Source organism: Lissotriton vulgaris, chromosome 12 (genome assembly GCF_964263255.1).
Source record: "Lissotriton vulgaris chromosome 12, aLisVul1.2, whole genome shotgun sequence".
NCBI classification, from domain to species: Eukaryota; Metazoa; Chordata; class Amphibia; order Caudata; family Salamandridae; genus Lissotriton; species Lissotriton vulgaris.
This window is the reverse complement of record NC_141700.1, coordinates 63,161,804-63,184,752: the sequence shown is the minus strand read 5'-3', so window position 1 is coordinate 63,184,752 and position 22,949 is coordinate 63,161,804. Positions and strand designations below refer to the sequence as shown.

At 44.2% G+C, this 22,949-nt stretch overlaps 1 protein-coding gene across 1 annotated transcript in view; it reads right to left on the bottom strand.

Annotated features, from left to right (window-relative positions):
* Positions 1-22,949, bottom strand: part of MFSD12 (major facilitator superfamily domain containing 12) — an 88,755-nt gene that overhangs the window by 45,742 nt on the left and 20,064 nt on the right. Inside the window, exons 3-9 of the mRNA XM_086947121.1 lie at positions 21,615-21,747; positions 20,237-20,437; positions 11,715-11,807; positions 11,119-11,211; positions 8,721-8,891; positions 7,258-7,352; positions 6,297-6,427 (exon numbers count right to left, since the gene is read on the bottom strand). Coding sequence (XP_086803247.1) covers positions 6,297-6,427; positions 7,258-7,352; positions 8,721-8,891; positions 11,119-11,211; positions 11,715-11,807; positions 20,237-20,437; positions 21,615-21,747 — 917 coding nt within the window. The remainder of the gene's footprint in view (positions 1-6,296; positions 6,428-7,257; positions 7,353-8,720; positions 8,892-11,118; positions 11,212-11,714; positions 11,808-20,236; positions 20,438-21,614; positions 21,748-22,949) is intronic.

Here is a 22,949-nt window from a genome sequence, read left to right as displayed (position 1 = left end):
ATGAAATCACTAGTAATCCTCTGAAATCTGCAAGGGGGTCCCAATGAAATCACTAGTAATCCTCTGAAATCTGCAAAAGGATCCCAATGAAATCAATAGTTAATCATTTGAAACAGGGAACCAGAACCGGCCCTGGCAAAGTGCGCGGCCGGCCCCCCCCACCCCCATCCGGGAGGAGGAGGGGGAGGGGGAGGGCGCGACCGCGCTCTGTGCCGGGGCCGGTTTTCGGCCGTTATTGTTACAGGGCCGTTTCTGCAGCATAGCTGCAAAAACGGCCCTGTAACAAAAACGGCCCACAGGGGCCCAAACCCGGCCCCCAACCATGCGGCCCACCGGGGGATTGCCCGGTGTCCGCAACGGCCAGTCCGGGCCTGATTTGAAATCTGCAAGAGCATCCCAATGAAATCGCTAGTAATCATCTGAAATCTGCAAGAGAATCCCAATGAAATCGCTAGTAATCATCTGAAATCTGCAAGAGTATCCCAATGAAATCACTAGTAATCATCTGAAATCTGCAAGAGCATCCCAATGAAATCACTAGTAATCATCTGAAATCTGCAAGAGCATCCCAATGAAATCACTAGTAATCATCTGAAATCTGCAAGAGCATCCCAATGAAATCACTAGTAATCATCTGAAATCTACAAGAGCATCCCAATGAAATCAATAGTAATCATCTGAAATCTGCAAGAGTATCCCAATGAAATCACTAGTAATCATCTGAAATCTGCAAGAGCATCCCAATGAAATCACTAGTAATCACCTGAAATCTGCAAGAGTATCCCAATGAAATCACTAGTAATCATCTGAAATCTGCAAGAGCATCCCAATGAAATCACAAGTAATCCTCTGAAATCTGCAAGAGCATCCCAATGAAATCAGTAGTAATCATCTGGAATCTACAAGAGCATCCCAATGAAATCACTAGTAATCATCTGAAATCTGCAAGAGTATCCCAGTGAAATCGCTAGTAATCATCTGAAATCTGCAAGAGCATCCCAATGAAATCACTAGTAATCATCTGAAATCTGCAAGAGTATCCCAGTGAAATCGCTAGTAATCATCTGAAATCTGCAAGAGCATCCCAATGAAATCACTAGTAATCATCTGAAATCTGCAAGAGCATCCCAATGAAATCACTAGTAATCATCTGAAATCTGCAAGAGTATCCCAATGAAATCACTAGTAATCCTCTGAAATCTGCAAGAGCATCCCAATGAAATCACAAGTAATCCTCTGAAATCTGCAAGAGCATCCCAATGAAATCACTAGTAATCCTCTGAAATCTGCAAGAGCATCCCAAAAAAATCACTAGTAATCCTACTAATATCTGCAACAGTATCCTAGTGAAATTTGTTAGAACGTCAGCGAGGGCTGTCTGATTCAAGGGACGGTGGCTCAGTCAGATCTGCATTGACCCCACTGATTTCTTCAGTAATACCTATGACAACATCCAGTGAGCTCTGTAGTAATGCTTAGGGGATCTGGTTACGCTAAATATGTGTCTCTGAGATCTAGAACGATGGACCATACCTGCCTCGTCAACTAGGCGCTGGAATGAGACAAGACCACTTGGACTTCCTGGACAAGTACTGCGCTTTTGTGCAAATCTTGAAAATGCAACAAAACCTGTTCCGGATCCTAAATCATAAAAACCCATCCCATTAACCAGAAACATAAATAATAAACTGATCCCTAAAAAAATCATTAAGCTAGTCCCCCAAACCCCACACAAACATTAGCCACCTCTACCCCAAAACCCTCGACACTCCACCTGTAAAAACATCCCCTTACCTATATTGAAAGTAACAACTCAGGCACTATTTAAAGACATGGGCTGATTATGTTATAGTAAATGACAGGCTGCATGGGACTTGTGGTTGAACAGATAAAGTGCAGGATCAGAGTTCCAATCCCAGAATCCCCTTGTGGCGAAAACGGTAACAGTATAAACACTCAAATAAATGCTGTTTTTAGCAAATGTTATCCCTGGTCTAGCAGCTGGGTGCGCCGGTCTCTTAGACACTTCATTACAATTATTTTAAGACATATATGCTATTCTATGTGGAGATTTCCAAACAAAAGAGTACAAGCACTTGCAATGCTAATGGGTCTGGCTTGAAAGAAAAGTTATATGGCATTCTGAAGCATTACAAGTAAATGCCTCAGTAAATGGGAATAGAAATGTATTTGTGTAGAAGCAAAGAGTTGCAGAATAATATTGGTGTAGATTAAAAGGGAAGATGCCAGTTGTACTGTCAAGCCAGGTCTAAAAATGCATGCAAGTTAATGACCTCCCTCCTCCGATCGGTGCTGCTGCCAGAGAAACATCAAATGATCTTGATAACTAAGACACTTTTACAGCATTCCAGTGTCACTTGTATGCCCCCTGTAAGTTCAAGCTTAGGCAGCTGGATAAATAAACAAAATGATCACAGCAAGCACTTTTTTGTGGAAATGCACGTCTGCACAATCAAAACATACACTTCCGGCTTCCAATATGTGGGCGGAGATAAAGCCCCTCTAGTGATGCTCACATAATTGTCTGGCAAAAGCTGCACTGTCAAGCAGACCACCAAGAAGTCAGTCTGCGGAGTAGCTGCATCCAAGGAATAATCAGAGGTTTTGGCCAGCATTTGTAGCTTTCAGAAACTAACTACTGCAATGGATAGACTCTGCCCTCTAGTGGCAAATGATGAAAAGTGCACCTGAGCGCTGGTAGACCCTTTGTGATAATAACCACAAGTCTCAGAGAGAAGTAATCTAATTTAGCAGACTAGAAAAACACATAATGCCAAAACCCTTGTAAACTGCCCACAGTTTCAAGAACAGACCGATGGACATTATGCAGATCCGTAGAGCTCACCATCAACTGGGAGGGCATACAGGAACTGAGCAGGTGTGAGTCAAGGCACACCTTCGGCTTAGCGAGACTACTCGAAACGCCAGGTCTTCAGCTTCCAGCGAAATTCAAGAAGTAAAGGGGAGGCTAGTATGGGTACGGGGCTGGTCATTCCATGCTTTAGGAGTGATGTAGGACAAGGCTCGATCTGCGGATCTGGTTTTCCGTATACGCGGGATTTGTGCAAGTAGGAGACTGGCGAGCGGAGGTGTCTGGAAAGTTTGTGAAAGCAGATCTGCTTGTTGAGGTATGCTGGGTCTGTGTTACATAGTGCCTTGAAAGCATGGGTGAGGAGTATGAATTATGCTTGTTGGTGAATGAGAAGCCAGAGGAGCTCCTTCAGGTGCGGCGTTGGATAAGAGTGATTCAGGATGACAAGTTTTGAACAGTCTGCAGCCTTCTGGTGAGTTTGTCATTTATCGCTTCATAAAGGGTGTTCCTGTAGTCCAGCTTGCTTTTGACCAGGGTGTGCCCAATTGTTTTCTGGGTGCTAATTGGGAGGCATTTGAAAATATTCCTGAGCATTTATTTATTTATTTATGCAATTTGTTAAGCACACAAATACCCATGGGTGTCTCGGCGCTCAGCATCTTCAGGTTATGGAAGTATGAGGCGATGGCGGCATTGACTTCAGCGGCCATGTCAAGATTGCTGTGGATGATACAGAGGTTCTTAGTGTGGGTGGGGCCTAGTTATGTTGGCACCATAAAGAGTCCCACAGTGATGTGCTCTTCCTGAAGATCGTGATTTAGGGCTTGTCGGTATTCAGTTATAGACAGTTGGTCTTCATCCAGTGAGCGATTTCAGTCATGCAGGCATCTAACTTGGATCTGGGTATTGGGTGTCTTGTCCGTAAAGGAGAGAATGATGCAGAAGAGGATGTTGATGTAATGAGAGAGGATTATACCAACTAGAGGGATAATTTAGAGTTAAAGAGGGTCTGGCTCAGCCAGGACACTTGTGGAACTCCGCACATTGAGTCATGGGCGTCCAACGTGTATGGAGCAAGGCTGACAGACTGGATCGATCGCAGTGTAGGTCCTTGGATTCCGAGGTCATGTAGGTGCTGGAGGAAGATGGGGTTGGCTACTGTGTCAAACGCGGAGGAGAGGTCCAGGAATTTAGGGTCAAGTGTTTCCTCCATTCAGAATTATGCGAATATCGTCTGTTGCAGCGATGTGGGCAGTTTCAATGCTATGGCTGGGTCAGAAACCAGACTGAGGTTTGTCAAGGTGATGGTGGTCTTTGGGGCATTCAGTGAGGTGTCTGCTGATCATTGTCCCTAAGAAATCAACGGATATCACAGACCCAGTAAAGTCAATCACCACAGAGCGACTCGACTTTAATTAGATTGAGCGCTATGTTTGTATCTTGCAGAAGGTTGTACCTGCATGATGTAAATAAAATGAAAAATAAACAAGTAAATTTGGGCTCATTTGAGGCCTTGTGCCATTAGTGTTTCTATACGTAAGCATTTTTAGTAAATATAGGTTATTACCTACCACATAAAAACACACTTCATTTAAGTGGTGGCTTTCCTCCAGTTAAACAATTGGTAAACTGAGTTAGACTCTGAATGAGTTGGCACTGTTGCCCCTTGCACAATCTTACTGACGGACTCGGCTGGGCTCCAACATCATCCCTGGCGAAAAGGTGTGGAGTGGCTGCCCTCCCAGTAAAAATGGGTTCAATTGTGTACATTAAAGCACAGTTTTTAAAATTACATTAGCTAAGCACTTTCAGAACTAGTCCAACCAGTTGTGATGGAAAGCCCTTCTCTAGCAGATAACCTGAAAAATGATGTCAGAGTGCAAAATTGGCAATTGCTTAGACAAAATATTTTTTTCCAGCACCAGTTCTGGACTAGAAGCCCGGTTAGCCAGGCCACTGTGCCACTCTGACATGTTCCTGGCAGGCGTAGGGCTAGGGATGCTGGATGGCACAGACTGTTTGAAACTAAATTCCAGTAAAACAGAGGTTGTGCTTTTCGGCAACAATCCTATCATCTGGACCCCTAACAGTTGGCCGAATTCTGTAAGACCATCGCCCTCCCAGACTAGGAAGGTGAAGGACTTGGGAGTGTGGATTGATGATACACTAAGTTTCAAGGACCAGGTGAACACTGTGGCATCAACCAATTTGTACATCCTCAGTTCATGTAAAAAATAATGCCACTACTACCTAAAGACGCACAACAAACGGTGGTCACTGCGTTAATAATGTCCAGACTGGACTATTGTAACAGTCTTTACCTCAAGTTACATGAAGGATCAAGGAACAAACTACAAATTCTACAGAACGCAGCGGCCAGACTCATTACATGCACTCCTAAGTATGTATTGGTTACATCCGTGATCAAAAAAACTTCACTGGCTGCCGGCTAGGAAGCGCACTCAGTTCAAGGCTCTATGGCTGGTCTTTAGAGCTATTCAGATAACGGAGCCTGACTTTTTAAAACAACACTTCCGCTGGTATTCACCAAAAAGAGCACTTCGGTCATCAGATGCTAAACTGGTGGTGATGCCCTTGGTGAAAAAAAGAGTTTCATGGCCAAAGCAGCTAAGGCCTGGAATACCCTCCCAATACATCTGAGACGCATGACCAATCTAATGGCCTTCAGGAAAGCATTAAAAACTTGGCTTTCACAAATTAGGTAGCTCAATACCCCAAATGCTGGATTCCCCAGTAGGTCTTCACCTAGCGCCAAGACACCTTCGGGTAACAGTTGCGCTCTACAAACGCAATTAACATTAACACTAAGGGCCAGACTGGGGAACCCAAAGCAGCCCTGGGTAAAATGCTCAAACAAATCCCGCTCCCTTTATCTCTCTTTCTTTCCATCCGTTCTCTCTCAATCACTCCTTTCTCCTTCTCTGATTGCTGTCTCTCTAACTCATCAATTTCTCTCGTTCTTTAGGCCGGTATGTGCCTTCTGAAATTAATCTTGAGGGATAGTGACCGAGGCACTGGGAGCTGCCCTGGGCTTTCAAAACTAGCCTTCAAGGCCTCCTGTCAATTGGGGAAATATCCAGTGGACTAAAAGGCCCAACCACCCCTTGCTACCATGAGTCAACCATGGCGCCATTACAGAAGCAGATTCCTGCAGAGCGAAGTGGTCTAAACAGTTTACAGGGCTCATTTTGCATTCCAGTTCGACTCAGACTAGAAGTTTCCCCACCAGCCCCCGACGGTGATTTATGATCCCGTTCTAACTGAGGCAATACTCCTGCCTACATTAAAGTACCGTGTATGAACACCAGAGGTGCTTGCCCAGAGAAAGATTTGATTACATAGTGCAGCGACAGTGGCCCGGATGTGTATTATGCAGTATAGAGACAGAGGTAATGTAGAGAGGGTACACCTTTGCCCAGGGGGTTCAATCAGCATTACTTACGGAATCGAACACTGATTGGCCAGATCATGATAGAGCAGAGGAAGAGAACAGCCAGGACCGCAACACCTCCTGTAACAAGGACCATCACGTAGTGGTAATACTGGACGCAGGCCGGGCAGCACAACTTGGACCTGGAGGGAAGGGCAACATTTTGAAACATAAGGGTTTAAAGGCAGAACAGGCAAGAGAAGCAAGAGTGCAGATGACAACAAACCATCTAAGGGAGCACACACTAGAGGGGAAGGCTGACAGAGTGCTCACACTGCAGGAAAGCAGACAGAGAAGTGTCACTGCACGGAGGCAATCAGAGCACTCATACTGTGATGTAAATCCAGGCATCCACAACACAGGGAGTAAGCAGAGTGCTCTCCCTGGTGGAAGAAGGCAGTAAGAGTGAATGAACGAACACACACACACGAAGGTAGGCAGTGTGTTCCCACTGAGTGAAGCAATGCACCGCACATACAAACACTGTGGGAAGGCAGCCAAACACACCGCAAAAGCAAGCAGACCAGAAGCCAAAGTGGGCGGATCTGTGGGGAACAGCGTGCCCGTACTTTATTTTAATCAAACAGTTTCCCTGCCTTTTGTTAAAAAGCAACCATCCCAGAACAGTTCATTCAGACCTTTGATGTGCCTCGAATGTAAGGGAAAGCTAGGGTTCTCCTGCATGTGAAGCCAAAGGAGGGACAGAAAGCTAAGGAAGAAACTAGCTCCCTCCGTAGGGTACCTGCTCCCTGCAAAAAAATATAAATGTATGTAGAGCAGTTGCCTTCACTGGCTTCCTGGGGTTTAGCCAGGGTGATCCTCTGTGGCCAGTCCCATTTGCTCTTTAATATTGTCTGTAATGAATATAATCCATATACTGAGGCAGCATTCATACAATGGATGTGGAGAGGAAGAGGGACAGAGCGCAACATATCCTACCTCAAGTCGAAAAGCGCGCAAGCTCAGGACTTACTGGCAGGGATGCAGGCTCTGGATCAGCACCACCGCTAGCCCGTTGGCCACCTTGTCAGTGAAGCTCATCGCTCCGTACACGAAGGCCCCGCTTTGCTGACAACAGTGAGACAGAGAGAAGTATCAGAGAGGGCACAGATCCATACACAAATCACAAAAGCAAAGACAAACTACTTTGTGTTACCCAAAACAGAGGCCAGCTTCACTTCCACTCTCGTGCTCGACGCTCCTGAACACACTGCTGTTTATTTTACAGACTTTCCTAATGCCACTCTGTCACAGTTAGCTCCCACTTGCTTCATAACGCCTAAAAGCCACTTTTTAAACCAGGAGCTGCATTAGTCCTTACACGTTCACCGGTGTCCCCATCCTGTATTGCCTGTATTCATATCTACAAATTGCTATTGAATTACTGCTAATGCATTTACACATGTCTCCTATGGGATAATGCATCAATCCAATTCGAGTTTAACATAATGGATACATCTACATTACCCCCACAAGAAAATGCATTCATCCAAACCCCCCACTGGAGGATAAGTTGAGCCATGGCCCTCTGACAAAATGTGTTAAACCACATCCTCCATGCTGGATAAAACATTCATCTACACCCCCTTTGGAGAATGGACTAAACCACATTTACCAAGTGAGAATGTATGACTGTCTCTAAATTGAGATGTTATGCTGCTACATATGTCCACACAACAAATGTATTCCACTTGCGACATATGCCGGATTATGTCCCGTTCGTGGGATGATTAATTTACATAGCACCCTTTATGAACAGGTGCAGAGAAAACCTTGATGCTGATGCAAATTCTTTTGTTAGTCTCCTACGGCCTCAGACCCTGCAATGCCACCACTATCAAGGAATCCTCCTCAGGGGGTTGATCCCTGCAAAGAGCAAGGCATCCACAGAACTCCGTCAGAGTTCCTGAACCTGGATAACTAACAGTCAACCAGGCCAGGAATGGTCCAACATCTTTGAGAAAACTGAAGGCCCAATCCAAGCAAACAAGGACATCTCCCAAGTGCTTCACTCATTACATCATTAGGGTACAACCATCTTTATCAAACAAAGAAGCGTCCAATGTGCCCCATCTTAACCCTTTCGATGCTGATGACGAGCTCAGCTCGTCATCACCCACGGGTGTCGTGTGCTGATGACGAGCTGAGCTCGTCATGGTGCCACTAAAATGGCATTTTCCAGCACAGGGGGGGAAAACGCCCAGCAGCCATGTGGTTAAGCTTCACTGAAGTTCCCAAACTCCTTTATCCGGACATCACTGAAACATCTTTAAACCCTGGTGTATCTGAAGCACGATTCAAATCTAGTAACTTTGAGGATTCCACACAAACACTGCATCTCTGAGGTGCATCTCCAATCTCAGTACCCATATTGAAGCATTGTATACAGTTTCTGCTTAAAACCATCTCCATCTCTGGCACTTTGGTGATACTCACCATGTTAACACCAATTAGGTCGGCAGTCATGGCGAGTGATGTAACTAAGATGGTGGCACAGCCGATTCCCAGCACTACAGCAGCTCCATAAACTGCAACCCCAATCGCACGGTCCAACGCTACCCAAGAGGCGAAGACTAGGATCGCAACAAGACCCAGGAAATAGGTCAACTGAGTTCAGCAGCACAGATAACGTAAAAGAGAAGAATGAAAAAAATCGTAAGAGGCAGACAGTAGTAACTAACAAGAGACCTGCAATTACCTGATTGAAAAGGCGAGAAAGAACCATCAAGAAGTTTGAGTAACTAGCAAGAATGGTAAGAGAAGAAAATCAGAATAAATATCTAGGAATCACATGAGAAGAAAATCAAAAACACTCTACAGAGGAACCTCCAGGAACCGTGAAAAACAGCAGGTATATCTAAAGGAGACCAGAAAATAGCAAGTAATAGAAAGTAGAAGTTAGCAAGAAATTGTGAAGGAACAACAGCATAAGACACTAAGAGATCAATATTGAAAATTCTCCCAAGCAGTTTGAAAACATGAGAGAAAAAAAAGCAAACAGCATCTCAAAACTGCAAGATGGAAAGAAATAAACAGCAAAAACTCAAAAAATAAGGAAAGCAAGACAAGTTACAGATCACCAAAATTCTGTAAACAATGACAAGCAAGACCCTTGGGTGAAGAAAGGCCAAAACAGTTATAGAGTAACAGGGTAAATGCTAAGGAGATGAACAACAGATGGGGAGTGAATGACATGGATTGTTAGGGGAGAGCAGCAAGATGCGATAGAGGATTGTGAGAAAAATGAAGAAGAAAAAAAAAGGCCAGAAAAGTAGGCATCAGCAAGAACAGAAAGGCAGGTATTCACCAGAAACAATAGAAGAAAATATGAAATAAGAACAAGAAAGACGAGAGAACAGCAAGAAATCACCGGAGAAAAAGAGCAGCAATACGAAAGGGAACAAATGTTAAAAATGGGAAGAGCGAAGCACAACACTTCAGACAAACTGTTCAACCAGCTGCTGGAGCGGTTTCACAAGAAAGGGTGTGTAAAGTAAACATTATAATAAACTATAGGAGGATAATAGCAATGAGTGGTGAGAACAACAGAAAAGATTAAACACATTATATGAGTAATCAGTATACTTCTAGTCAGAAACAGAAAGGAGAATAAGAGGATAAGATGAATGGTGAAAGAGAAGGAAGAAATTAAGTGAAAAGTATTAAAAGAAAAAAAAAACACGCACAAAACAAAGGTAACACAAGGAAAGCACCAGAGGTACAGCAAGATAGTGAAGGCAAAACACAAAAAGAGCAGCATCCAAGCTCTCAAGAAACAGAAACCGGCAGAGAATAATATCAATAAAGGCAGAGAAAGGAAAAGCAAGAAATTATGAGACGAGTACACCAAGAAACACAAAAATATTAACAGCAAGAAACCACATAGTAATATAAATAAATGAGAGGCAAATGAACAGCCAGAAAAAGTCTAAACAACAGAAGACAAGCAATGAAGAGAGAGATCTACAAAAAGCTACAAGAGATTAAACAAATGACACACAGATAGAAGATATGTCAAGATCCCACTCGAGAGAAACAGCTATAAGAAATGAAGAAATAACACTATGAAACTTTAGGAGAAAAAGAAGGAAAGCAGTAAGAAAAGAAAGGAAGGCAGGGACTAACGACCAACAGGAAAGGATGATAGAAGAACGTAAGAAACCGTAGAAAAGAGCACCAACAATACACTAGGGCAGAAAAAGTAAACATCGGGCACAGGAAGAGAAGCATGACACGAGAAAACAGAGGAATGCCAGAAGAAAAAGAGAAAAACCCCAAGTGAAGTACAGAAGAGAAAAAGGTGAGCAAATAGCAATAAAAAAAGCAAGAAGTGCAAAGAAACCACAATAAAAAAAACAGTAAACAACAAAGAGGGAGAAAGAAAACAAAGGCAACCAACTACTCGGGTACAAAATGTATAAACGGAGAGAGAGAAAAAACAAATTATGGGAGGTAGAACAAGCTACCATGAAAACTTTATCAAACAGCAAGAGAATTATTAAAAACATAAAATACAACAGCAAGAGACACCTATCGCGCAACATTAAACCCCAATTGCTCCGATTTCCCAAATTAACTTCGAGTTGTTGAGTTTTCACTCCTTTCTCTAATTCAGCTCCCCATCTTTTTTTCTCAACCCACACAGGTGTGCTCTCCCTCTATTCTCCCCTACGCAACTGGAGGCTGCCACTGGTAACACTCTTCTCTAAATCTTCCCACAAATGACAGCAGCCTATCTCTTCTCCCACTGTACCCGTACACTACAATATTCTCCCTCTGTGGTTCCCCCCACTCATTATGCTCAGCACAAACCCTACCAGTCAGTCTCACTCACATTTCGTCCAATCCAGCGGTTGATGGGTTTCATGAGGAGGGAGGAGATGAAGCCACTCACGTACATCACCAAGGGGATGGTCGCGATGAACTTCTGTCAAAAAGAGAAAAGGACAGGATACTCAACGTCACTGCCAACCCACAAACCACACCTGGGACACAAGGGAAATAGTTTTCAAAGGGAACCATGGCCTGTGGTTGCATGAGATTAGGCCTGCATGCACAGAACTGTTACTATGTTCCTATTTTAATCGATTTGTTGAGTGCGCAAATACCCCAAATAGCGTCCTGCCAACAGTGATACAGTGGAGGACATTTTGCAGGAATATTCTTCTCTGGATTTACTGTTTTCCTCCAGCAATTGAAAGATTTACCATCCCCACTGGACTTTAAAACAGGCATAGCTTTTTTGTAAGTTTTTTAATGGGTGCTACTCCCGCTCAATATTTGTAATCAAAACCTTAAAAATCTGCTCCCTTTTCCCTGCGGTTAACACATGCGGTGGTATACTTCTGTGCCATATACATACACACTTTAAGGGGATACATCCACAATTTTTAATATCGCCCTTTATTGTACACAATAGGAAGGCCTCACCTTGGGCAGATGCAGAGAGTTGGTCAGGTACATGGGTATATAGGTCTGCGACAGGTTAACAATGAGACGCGTGGACATGTACAACAGAGCCACCTGTGAGGAGAGACCACACCACAATCACTAGAGAGACAGGACTTGTATAAGGAAGGTCCTCATGTACTTCTCTGAGCTTTGCAGGCAATGCGCAAGATAACCATCATTAAAGCATACAACTCAGGAAACAAGCCACCCACCTGTAGTCAGCATTGTCATTGTCTGGAAGGGGCACATTTGGTACTAGCACTTCTCAGCAGGGATGCTATACTTTTAATGCGAGAGTGGTGGCACTTCACAACAGCAAATAGGTACCCTGAGATAGCGAGAAGCTGCACATTTTTATTTTCATTCCAAGCACGGTCTTGAGCAATTCCTTCAGGACACATCCCCCCTTCTCAAGCACAAGGATTCTATTGTCACACAACTACTAAACAAATGCATGAAGCATACAAATGCACAGAAGAATAACACAAATCTATTTATTTTTCTGTAAGGGTGAAGAGCATGAAACATTCATATAGGTTGCGTGCCTTCTTGAGCGCTATCAGCTCACAGCCATTAAAGCACACATTCGACGTAGAGAGGCGATGTTAAGATCAAAGGATGGCTCTCATCCAATTGTTCACAGAAATAACAAGCATTTGCAATGCAATAGGTCTCGCATTAGGAAAGTTTGAGCTATTAGTATTGTAAATGACACATTTTTTATTTATGTGTTGGTTTTGAGAATAGCGAAATGAATAGCTTTGTCATTTATAATGCCAATAGTTTTAACTTTTGCAAATGTGACATCTTTAGCATTTGTAATGCAATATGTGTTGTATTTACATGACTTAGATGTATTGATATTACAAAGAACAATGGCTTTTATTTTTAACAATAATTAATAGTAAAATAAAAGTTAGCATTAACATTCCCGCCGGCGGCGCGGTAGTACAGTGAGTCACTGCCTCTTGACTGCCCAATTACGGAGACACGGGCGGGCCTGACCTTAGCAGTCTTTGCATTACAGGCTGTGGCCCCGCGTGGGGGGCAGGTGATCGGATGTGACCTCACGAGACCTGGAACAGGCAAGGTCGGTCAGTAGCTGAGCGGGGCCGGGGCCGCGACTGGAGCCACGGGTCAATTTTAAAATTAATCAACATCATGATACCACGAGGACTGAACTGAGGGCCTGAAGAATCATGCTCGGGTGGCGCGGTTTGCCGCCGATGGACGAGTCATTGCGGCCACTGTAAAAACATTCCTACGTCGCGTGATCCCGGAGCTGCAGCATATTCGCTCAGGAAGCCTTCATGAGTTGAGTAAGTTATTCCCAAATCAATACTGTCGAGTCATCCTGCCAAGACACACGTTGTCTGTGAATCCCGTGCACATATAGGCTGTGGGAGAGCTAGGGTGGGCATAGTTTAAACTTTTGAAGCCAGAGCACGCAGCCGGGAGCACGACTCTGCGGCAGCTCCGACTGTGTTGTGCTGCGCTGCTGCCGGGGCTCCCAGCGTGGTAATGAACACTTACTACAAAGCTACCAACCCCCGGCAGACTCGTGGGTGGCCGCCGCTGGAGTTGTTGCCTAGTGCCGTAATACTGCAGCCTGGTCCCCAGGTATGTCAAATGAAACTTCAGAATTCCATGCCAGTCACAATGTATTTGCGTTTCAGTGTTAAGTATAAACATATGCTCGGTAGATTCTGCCTCAAGATGTCCTTTTACACACTCGTGAGCTAAAGCGCGAGAGTGTGTGTGTGCCTAGTACTCACTTCTGAAAAGATGCTGCCACCACTTTTGCTCTGTGACCGCGGCGGCTGGGACACACTAGTAGCCAGAAGGAGGCGTGCTCGCGACAGGCTGGGGAGCACGCGCACAGGTTCCAGGCAGCGGAGGCGTGGCGCGCACCGCCTCCCTGTGCCGTGTCGCGCGCCGTGGATCTCGTCCCCTTTTGCTCTTCCCAGTGTGCGCACCGCGGGGGCCTGTTTCCTACGCTGGGGGCCTGCAACCGCCGCTCCCTGCGATGTTGGCAGAGGCTGGCGGGGATGCGCCCCTGGTATGGGGGAAGCTGCCGGTTTTGCAGCCACTCTCGGTCCTTCCCCTGAAGCCGGGCCCGCCTTCCCACCACTGCCTCCTCCACCCGGAGCCTCTGGAGCTGCAGAGGAGCCTGACTCTAGACGGGCCGGAGTACGAGGAGGAAGAGGTGGTGATTCCGCTGACCGCTCCGGCGCCTAACTAGTAAGTACCGAGATTCGGGGGTATGGCAGATCTCCCGATGCATGGGGTGGGGGTGTGTGTCTCTGTGTGCGTGCAGGGGGGGGTAGGGGGCGGCGGCGTGTGTATGCGTGCGTGTCTGTATCTGTGTGTGTGGTGGGGGGCAGCAGCGTGTGTACGTGTGCCTGTGTGGTCTGTGTGCAGGGGTGTGGGGGCTGGCTGTGTGCGCACGGGAATATGAGGCACGAGAGGGGCACGGCGCCGTGCGCACCCACGAGGTCAAATCTGCGCCCGTGCCACTCTCGTGTCTACATTCCCAAATACGGGCAACAATAAGTCTCGAGCAGACGCTGCTCGACCTAAAAAGAGGAAGCAGCAAAGTGTTCTGTAAATGATGGTGTAGTTTAGGGGTACATGTAATTCCCTTGTAATACCCTCATCTGACGGGAAAGGATTAGTTAGAGCCTGGCCTAAATGTTAGCTACAAAGTGGACATTTGTCTTCCTTACATTTGCTGGAATAAACAAGAGGGGCCAGGTTGTTTACAGTTTGGCGGGCCAGGAAAAGCGCTATACCAGGGGCTCTCCTGGTCCACCAAATTTGTGGTTTCCCTGCCAGGAGCCGCTGACTGACCACTGGTGCAGCCACTGCCAGTGGTCAATAGAAGACAGTGACCCATCAGCGGAAAAACCTCCATCTTTTATGCATTGAGAGGACTGCCACATTCAGGGCAAATTTCTACTGTATGGCTCTACCATCGGATTTTTTTCATAAAGAAAACCCAGCTTTGTGACAAAAAATAAAAAAATTACTGGTCTTCAGCTTTGTTGAAAATGGATCTATTACACTAGCAGATGCACCTTCAGCAAAGAGATGTTTGCAGGAACCAGGGATCTCTAAATACGGCAATTTGTCTTTCGCTGAGGGGTGGAAGAGAGAGATGAAGGGCTCCGCCAGCCCAGCAAGCCACACCAGAGTTTAAATGACTGGAGCAGGTATCCTAGCTTACTTCCCATGTTCACCCCTCTGTGGAGTTTACATCAGGCTCTATGTACTAGAAGCAGGAATTATGTCACCATAGTTTTCCATTTACATGCATACGTGTGTACTGGAACTACACAGGGCAATCATAGCTAGGAAGCAACACGCTATGTCCTCGCCTTGGCACAGAGAGATGTTCACAAAAAATATTGGAATCTTAGTGTTACTCACCCCCAGAGACCTCAAACTGCCATGTCCAGTGTGAACTGTTCATCCAGAACGGATGCATAATCGAAGGGTGCAGACTGGTATTAGAGCCCATTAATGCACAGAGAATGAGTGGAGTGGAGTGGTGTGGCTCACTGGTTAGAGGCGGCAGACCCGAGAGCAGAGGACGGCCCGGGACCAGGGTTCAATTCCCGACGCGGCAGGGTCGTGGACCAGGGTCAGCGGACTCGATAATTCTCATCTCGGTGCCTACTCTAACCAGGGATCACACTCGGCAACTCTGGGCATTAGCTTGCCTCATCTCCACAACGGCCCCCCACATACGCCGGGGATGCCTGGTTTTACTTTGGAGATACCCAGTAGGGACCATCTCACAGGGAAAGCCAGGACGGGTTCCCCAGCGGTCTACTGCGCAGAGATACTCTTTCGTGAGTCGATTCTAGCGCATTACAAAACCCACAATTAATTAATTAATTAATGATCCTGAATATTAATACATGATGCACAAGAGACAGATGTCTCTTGATTTCTCTAGCACATTCAACTGCAGTGATTGGTCTTCTTAAGGCTGCAATCGTTCCAGCGAGGCATCCGTTGACAGCTACTAGCACTAGTTATCCAGCGACAAACATCTACGACTATCACATTCAAGTGTCATACCACAATCAATTTTCTAAAGCTTTTCAAGTGGTGAATAGTTTAAAATAAGGCGGTCAGCTAGGCCCTTCATGGTTTGCACTGCTTACTGTGGATTTATCCATGGTAATTGGACAATCTTGGTCTGTTCTCCAAATTGACTTACCTGTCCTTGGGTAATTTTTTTGTTTTTTAGCTCTTATCCCGATTGGCGTCCAGGGAGAACTTGATCTGTTACCCTAGTATGCAAGGGATAGCTACGCAACTATTAGCACTGCTAACAGTACCACTATGATATTTTCAAAAGTTCAGGTATAACCCGATTTTAAAGCCCAAGTTAAGTTGCCACTTTTAAGTTAATTAGTTTAAAGTTTTCTAGTAATTAAGAAACGACAGCCCATCTGGAAGAGAACAAAAATAGGTTCCTCCTGATTTTATTTGAAGGCCAATCTAAGGTCAAATGTTGTGCATTTCTGTTTAAGTCTAAAATCAAATGGTCTTCTTTTGGCTAAGACTGAAGATTGTGGAACAGGCAAGAAGCCAAAGATGGGTTGTGTCAGCTCTGTAAAAATGGAATCAAAGACCTTCCTAGTGTCCTTTTTGTCAGACAAACACAGCAACTCTTTTGACGTCTTTTGAAGACTCATATTTTTAGACTGTACCTGTCCCACAATACCTACTAAATCATAGGACTAGCCCATTACCCTCAGAAGTTACTCTTCTGAGCTTCTCCTGTTCATGTTTAATTCTCTTATCTACTTCCATCACCCCATCAACAGCTTGCCATCCCTACTCTTTTCCACTCAGCTAGGTTTGTTTCTCTCATCCTGTCTAATGCCTCTGCCTTTACTCATCATGCCACCTCCCACATGACCTCTCATTCCGCTTCAAGACTTCCTCTTCTGCCTCAGCGTGAGATGCCTCTCGCCGCCTTCTTCTATCATCACCCTACACTCCTACGTATCTTATTCATATACTGCAAGCATTTCCCTCTCCCACCGGTTTCACTAACACTAGTTGTGTGTATGACATCGAGTCACATTTCTGTTACTTTTAAAGTGTATCTATAACTTGGGCGACCATGTGAAAAATAAAAATATGAAGAAAATAAGATCTGCACAAATAGCGATGGAGGTTCTTTTTTCAGCTTTAACAGTAAATGTCTGCTAGCTATTATTTAGATACATAACACAGTTTTAGCAGCTTAGTAAGTTTGGTCTTTAGTATGATTTGAATACCAATAGTGAAGGTTTGATTTTAGATAGTGAGACTTGTATAATATTATGATGATGAACGGCCAGCAATCAATGTAATGTTTTCCTACACTAGCCACTTCCTGTAGGAGCCAGTTTGTCATTTATTTGCGTTTTTCTTCTCTTTAACTTGTCAGGTGCATATTTGCAACATAGTCCTGGATTTAAAACTGAATAAGCTAACGTACAAGTGTCGCATCCCTAGATAAGAGCAGGATATGAGGACCATGAGCATCGACATAGGATTTCCCACTCATACTTCATGTTTCCCCCCCCCCCTCCCTTGCAGCAACTGATCTTTTTAGCTTCCTTTTATGAATATGTAGGTCTTTTGTATTTGTAAGCAAGCACAGACATTTGTAACCCACTTGCCTTTCTTCTTGTCCAGGCTTCACCAACAAGCAGCTCTTGGATACCGGTAGCTCTCCAGCTACCTGTTAGTAGGTCTACTGGGTACAGCCCAGTGAACTAAAATAGAAGCTTTTCCTAGGTTCAATTACTATGTTTATACCAAATTGAAAAGTGTGTATTAGAGACAAAAATGTAAAATGTATGTATTTTTAGAATTCATAAGCTGATATTTGGAGACAAATAGTTTTAGAAATATATTCAAAGCTTACATTTCAAATATAAAAATCAAACAGTGGGGGAAACAATTGACAATATTATTACGTTGGTGCTAGGAACCTTGCAGCTATGGCTGTTATACATTACCCATGTAGAGGCATTCCATATTGACAAATCGTTTTTCACATTACTTCTGCCAAACGTGCCTGGTGTGATGAAGTGGTCGCTGCTGTTTTTTTTTGTATGTGGTGGCCACAAATATAATGTCATCTGATGTGGTTATGGTTACATCTCTGATAATATTAGTAGCTTTGAGGATTTTATTTGAACGGAAGTAGCTTTTAGTTCAAAAAAGGTTGGAGACTCCTGATCAAGACAAAAAGGAGTGGTTCCCAGGAGGGTGGTAAGAGCATCACAACTAAGACTCCAACCCGCTAGAATTCTCTTAGTTGCCATATCAGAACTGTAGACAATTGCAAATGTTCTATTGAAATTGAAAATACACCTGTTCAAGGCAGCGTAAGACCGAGTATAACACACACACACACACACACACACACACACACACACACACTTAAATGTTCACCCAAATAATACCAGGTACCCATTCTCAAAGTCGCTTCCTACAAGGGGTGAAACTTGACCAAAAGGTTATCTCCATTTTCCACATCTTATTAAATATTTGGGACCGGCTAGAAGGCTTTAGGTGTACATTATTAAAACTTTTAAAAACGTGGTTTGTGTTATATCATTACAAATGGACATCCGTGACCTAAGTGTACATACTATGAATGTATAAAAACATTTACACAATAGTAATCATTATAAAAAGATTTAGTGCTACGAGACATACATTAGATGCCTCAGCCTTAAATAAATAAACAAATAAATAAAAAATGTATTAACCTTTATACTGATCCACAGCCAGAATATGGATCTGAAAAGTCAAGCAATTCATTATATCCACTTGTAATATGGAAAAAAAACCAAGTAAAAAACACACTGAAAGGAAACCAAACAAGACATACATTTGGTGTTCTCTTCAGGACAGTATAAACAAGAAATTTACTATTGGGCAGTCAAACAGGAATTTTCAGCAAAAGCCTTCAATGGTGAATTGTGATGGTATTCACAAAAGCTGTTGTCATAGGAGACAAAGTGAATCTAAACAGAGAATTGAAAAATGTCTGTTAAAATTCAGACCCGGCTGCATATTCCCTTTGGATTTAGGGGCAAGGCACATTCCTATAGTTGTCCCACACAGATAGTGCGCTTTACAAATACAATACACGTAACTTAACTCTCTAATCCAGACTATGGCAATGGAGCTGGTCTTAACGACTTCCACCAGGCACTGGCTGGGTGTAAAAAGTCAGTCCCAAAAATGCACAACTGTCATTTTTTGTACATAAAATTAACTTTAAGTGACAGGTCAAGGTTCAGCCAGACAAGACGCACCTGAGCTGTCAACTCTGCTGATCACAGCTATAATTCGAACCAATTCCGCCGATACAGATTCAACACCATTAGAGCTCAGCACTCTGAACTGACAACAATCAAAATCCTCCATCTAGCATAGATTTATGAGGGTCCTGGGATGGTTCCAAACTTAGGATGTTATTGCTCCAAGCATTGCAATGTCCCGCATTCAGCGATTAAACATATGCAAACTCAGAAATTAGCTTCCTCAATAAAACAAGATATCAAGAACAGGAAGTCTTCACTGTGTGAAGTCCACACCCCAGCTGAATTTGCACAGGGTGTCTCTGAGTTTGGGTGTGGCTGGGCAGTCAGGAAAAAAGGTTTGAGGAGAAGAGATACTAGGTCTTGTTTGGTGAAAAAACTATTATGACATTTTTCCCATGTACTTGAACTCAATACATTTTTTTTTAGCCATACATGTGACTTTCCACTATTTAGGTTTTAATTTGCAGTGTACAGCATTTATCCTTGTTCCTCTCTCTTCTAAAGAGAAGCCACATACATGACCTAGCGACTAAGGAAGCAAGGTTCTTAGTGACCTTAGTGATTTGCAGTTCATCCAACGGAGATCAGCCTGAACTGGACACAGTTGAAAGTTCTCCAAAAGGGGTAGCCCCTGAGGAGGTGGAAATACCTCCTAACTCACAATTGATCCCAAGAGAGAGAGATGACAGTAGCCACTGATTGGATACTCTGTAGCTTCGAGTGGGCTCTATAAATGGACAGCCATATAAAGCAACCGCCCCTACCCTACAAGCACACATACCATTGGGTCAGGGCTGACAAAGCTGAACAACAATGCATGGAAGAAGTTGCGGGGACAAAAAGTGCAAACATTATATATTGAAATGCAAAACAGAATGAAATGGTGGAATGAACAATGTAGGGACACTCAGGCAAGTATAAATATTACAACATGGTCTTTAAGTACTGCCCTCAACTCTAAGAGCTATAGCAGTCAAACTCATTTCTGTTTCATTCGGTGAACTGTAAAGGGTGGAAAAATACAGCGTGCGGAATACAAAACAGCCTATTACCAACCTATAGAAAAATAAAGGTGAGATTCTCTATAAGGTGTATAGGTTTTTCTACCACCGAGGAATGAAGGAAGAATAGGTGATGTTGTAAATTGCTCACCTGATAGAAGGATGGTTCCTTCAACCAGTCTTTCCAGAGGAGGAGAAGATGAGCAGAGTTTGCTCGCTTTTCGCTGGTCTGCTCAGGCAGGTGTTCCTCGGGCTCCGGGATCGGAGCATAGTCTCTATTTTTCTCTTTCGTTCCAACATGGAACAACAACGAAAACAACGCACCCAGTCCCACCACGAGGAAAGCCAGGTTCTGAAACCAGAAAAGCACATAGCCAATGAGGACCGTGAGGTCTGAAATCACACACTTCTGGGCACACAGTGAGCTTAAAACCTGACAAGAAACAGATCATAAAAGGGAAAATGCCCTCTGAAGAGGGGCATCAACAGGATCCCTGGGGGCATGGAGTCTGCGCTCTACGTCGTATCGTCCGTGTCCGGGTTCAGTGAGCTCTGAAATCAGATATAAGCAGAATCACAGAGGTCACAGGGAGTCTGAACCCAGACAAGAATCAGGTGACGTAGGGCACAGAGGGCTCCAAAAATCAGACATCAACAGTATCCCTGGGGGTACGGGGATCTGAAACCACACAAGAGATCACGTAGTGCTCTGAAGGCAGACATGGACAAGGATTCAATGAGAAAAACATAGGCCAAATCAGGGTCACGGAGGGAGTGTTTGATCTAAATGAGACACAGACAGCCTCACTCTGGGCACAGTGAGCTCTGAAACCAGAAATGGACAGTATCAAGTAGGGCACAGTGAGCTCTGAAGCTAGACATGGATTGAGCCATGAATGGCACAGAGTACAGAAACCTTTCAAATGCATGGCAACTGAGGGACAGTGAGCACTGGAACAAGCATGGACAGGACTGCAGACATTCCAGTGAGTGTAAAATCTGACTAATGCGGGGTCATTGGGGGAAGTAAGTTCTCAAACCGAGAAGAAGGAGTTCACTGAGGGCAGAATGAGCTCTGAAAGTAGACAGTGGCACTATGGGAACAGGGAACTTACTCTTCTTGTCTGCCCTCCCTCAATCGCTGAGGATGCGGCTGTAGTAGCAGGCACTATGAAATTAGGTGAGTGTCCCCAATATGGCGCTGAATCTGGAAAACTGGTGCAGGTCTGGTATAATCAGTCATGCGTCAGTCATGTATAATGGTATCTACCCTGATCAGAATGAGGAAGCTTAGGGTCAATTTATTTATTGAGCCCACAAGAACAGTGGCCACACCAGAATGGCACCATGAGCTGGTAGTGTCATGCACAGGTGCCCCATTTTGAGGGCAGACCCGTTCATGCTACAAAGGGACTCATTTTAGAAAAAATTACAATTAGGAGTTCCTGCTCCTCATGACCTACTCTGATCTAGGACACAAAACCCACACTTTATAACTCTGAACTGAAAGAAGTAGAAGCACAACTCACCCTAAAGATGGGCACATCCTCTCTGCCCAGGTGTTTAGATTGAGGTAGGTCTTCATCCTGCCCCACCTGGAAGTGGAGGAGCACCCACGCCACTGCATACACAGTGATATTGGCAATGACAGTGAAGGCGTACCTAAGCAAAAACAAATAAAAAACATTATGGAGGGGGTCTCCATAAGGCAGAGGCAAGCAAGAAATTAATGCAGTCACATGTGGAGAAGTAATATAAGGTGCCTGCAATTTATTCACAGGACATGGATCATCTGAAGAGCCAGATTTTAGACTCAAAGGGGCCTGGCAGACATTGGTTGGAGTTATTTCAATTAGAGACTTAATCTTCATAGTGGATTTCCCTGGTAGCAGGAGGTTCAGAGTTTAATCTTTTCATAGATTCTATGGACCTTATTATCATCGCATAAGGAGATCACGTCATAACCTATGGATGGGGATCGTAGCGCTAGCTAGTGTAACAAACAATCCTGCATGAAACGTGTCTGCACGCAAAAGGTACGTTAGTTATGTCTCAAGGCGGTGAACTGGGTTAGGAACCAACTACATTGCAGAACAAAGTTTAGTAGTGAAACAAGCGAGCGCTTAAAGAGCCGACCAATGGAGTGCCAAACGCAGTGCCTTACTAGCATAAAGCCTAGGACTCCCCTCTACAGCAGAAGTAATCATATCATATTCTTTGGCTATAACCTTACAGGATGGATAGGAACAGGTTTAAAAACGTGGCTGCTTACCTTACAAAGTTTTACACAGGAGATAACCAAGCTACCTAGCTAACTTTCTGTCGATACTAGGGGGTTACAGATTCTCTTGAAGTGAACACCTGCACTAAAACAATATTTTTCAGGAGACACAACCAGTAATGTTATCCTCTTCTGGTTCAGTTAATGGGAGAGCCCGCATTTTATCTCCGAGAGGCGCTTTTAACATTCACGTATTCAAGATGTGCCTGGGCTGTTATCACACAAACGTCTAACTAAGCCATGTTTCATTCTTCCATTTATATATCCTAATGGCCTTCGACTCACCCTCTGGATGATGCACTGTTAAATGCTGCCACAGTTGCTTCTGTACCTCCGACTCCCGTCAGTATTAGAATTGTGACTACGTTTTAAGTTGACTCTCTCTTCCCAACTTTATATTTTACATACACATCGTCTCCATGTAAGTTTCTCTTTTGCTACTCACTGTTAGATTGTTTATAATGGTTTGCTATGTGTAAACAATGTGAATACAACTCAGGGCAGTTGTGCTACAGAAAACTGTTAAATATCTGCTAACGTAACACAAAAATCAGGGATTTCTGCTCTACACCAGCCGGCAGTC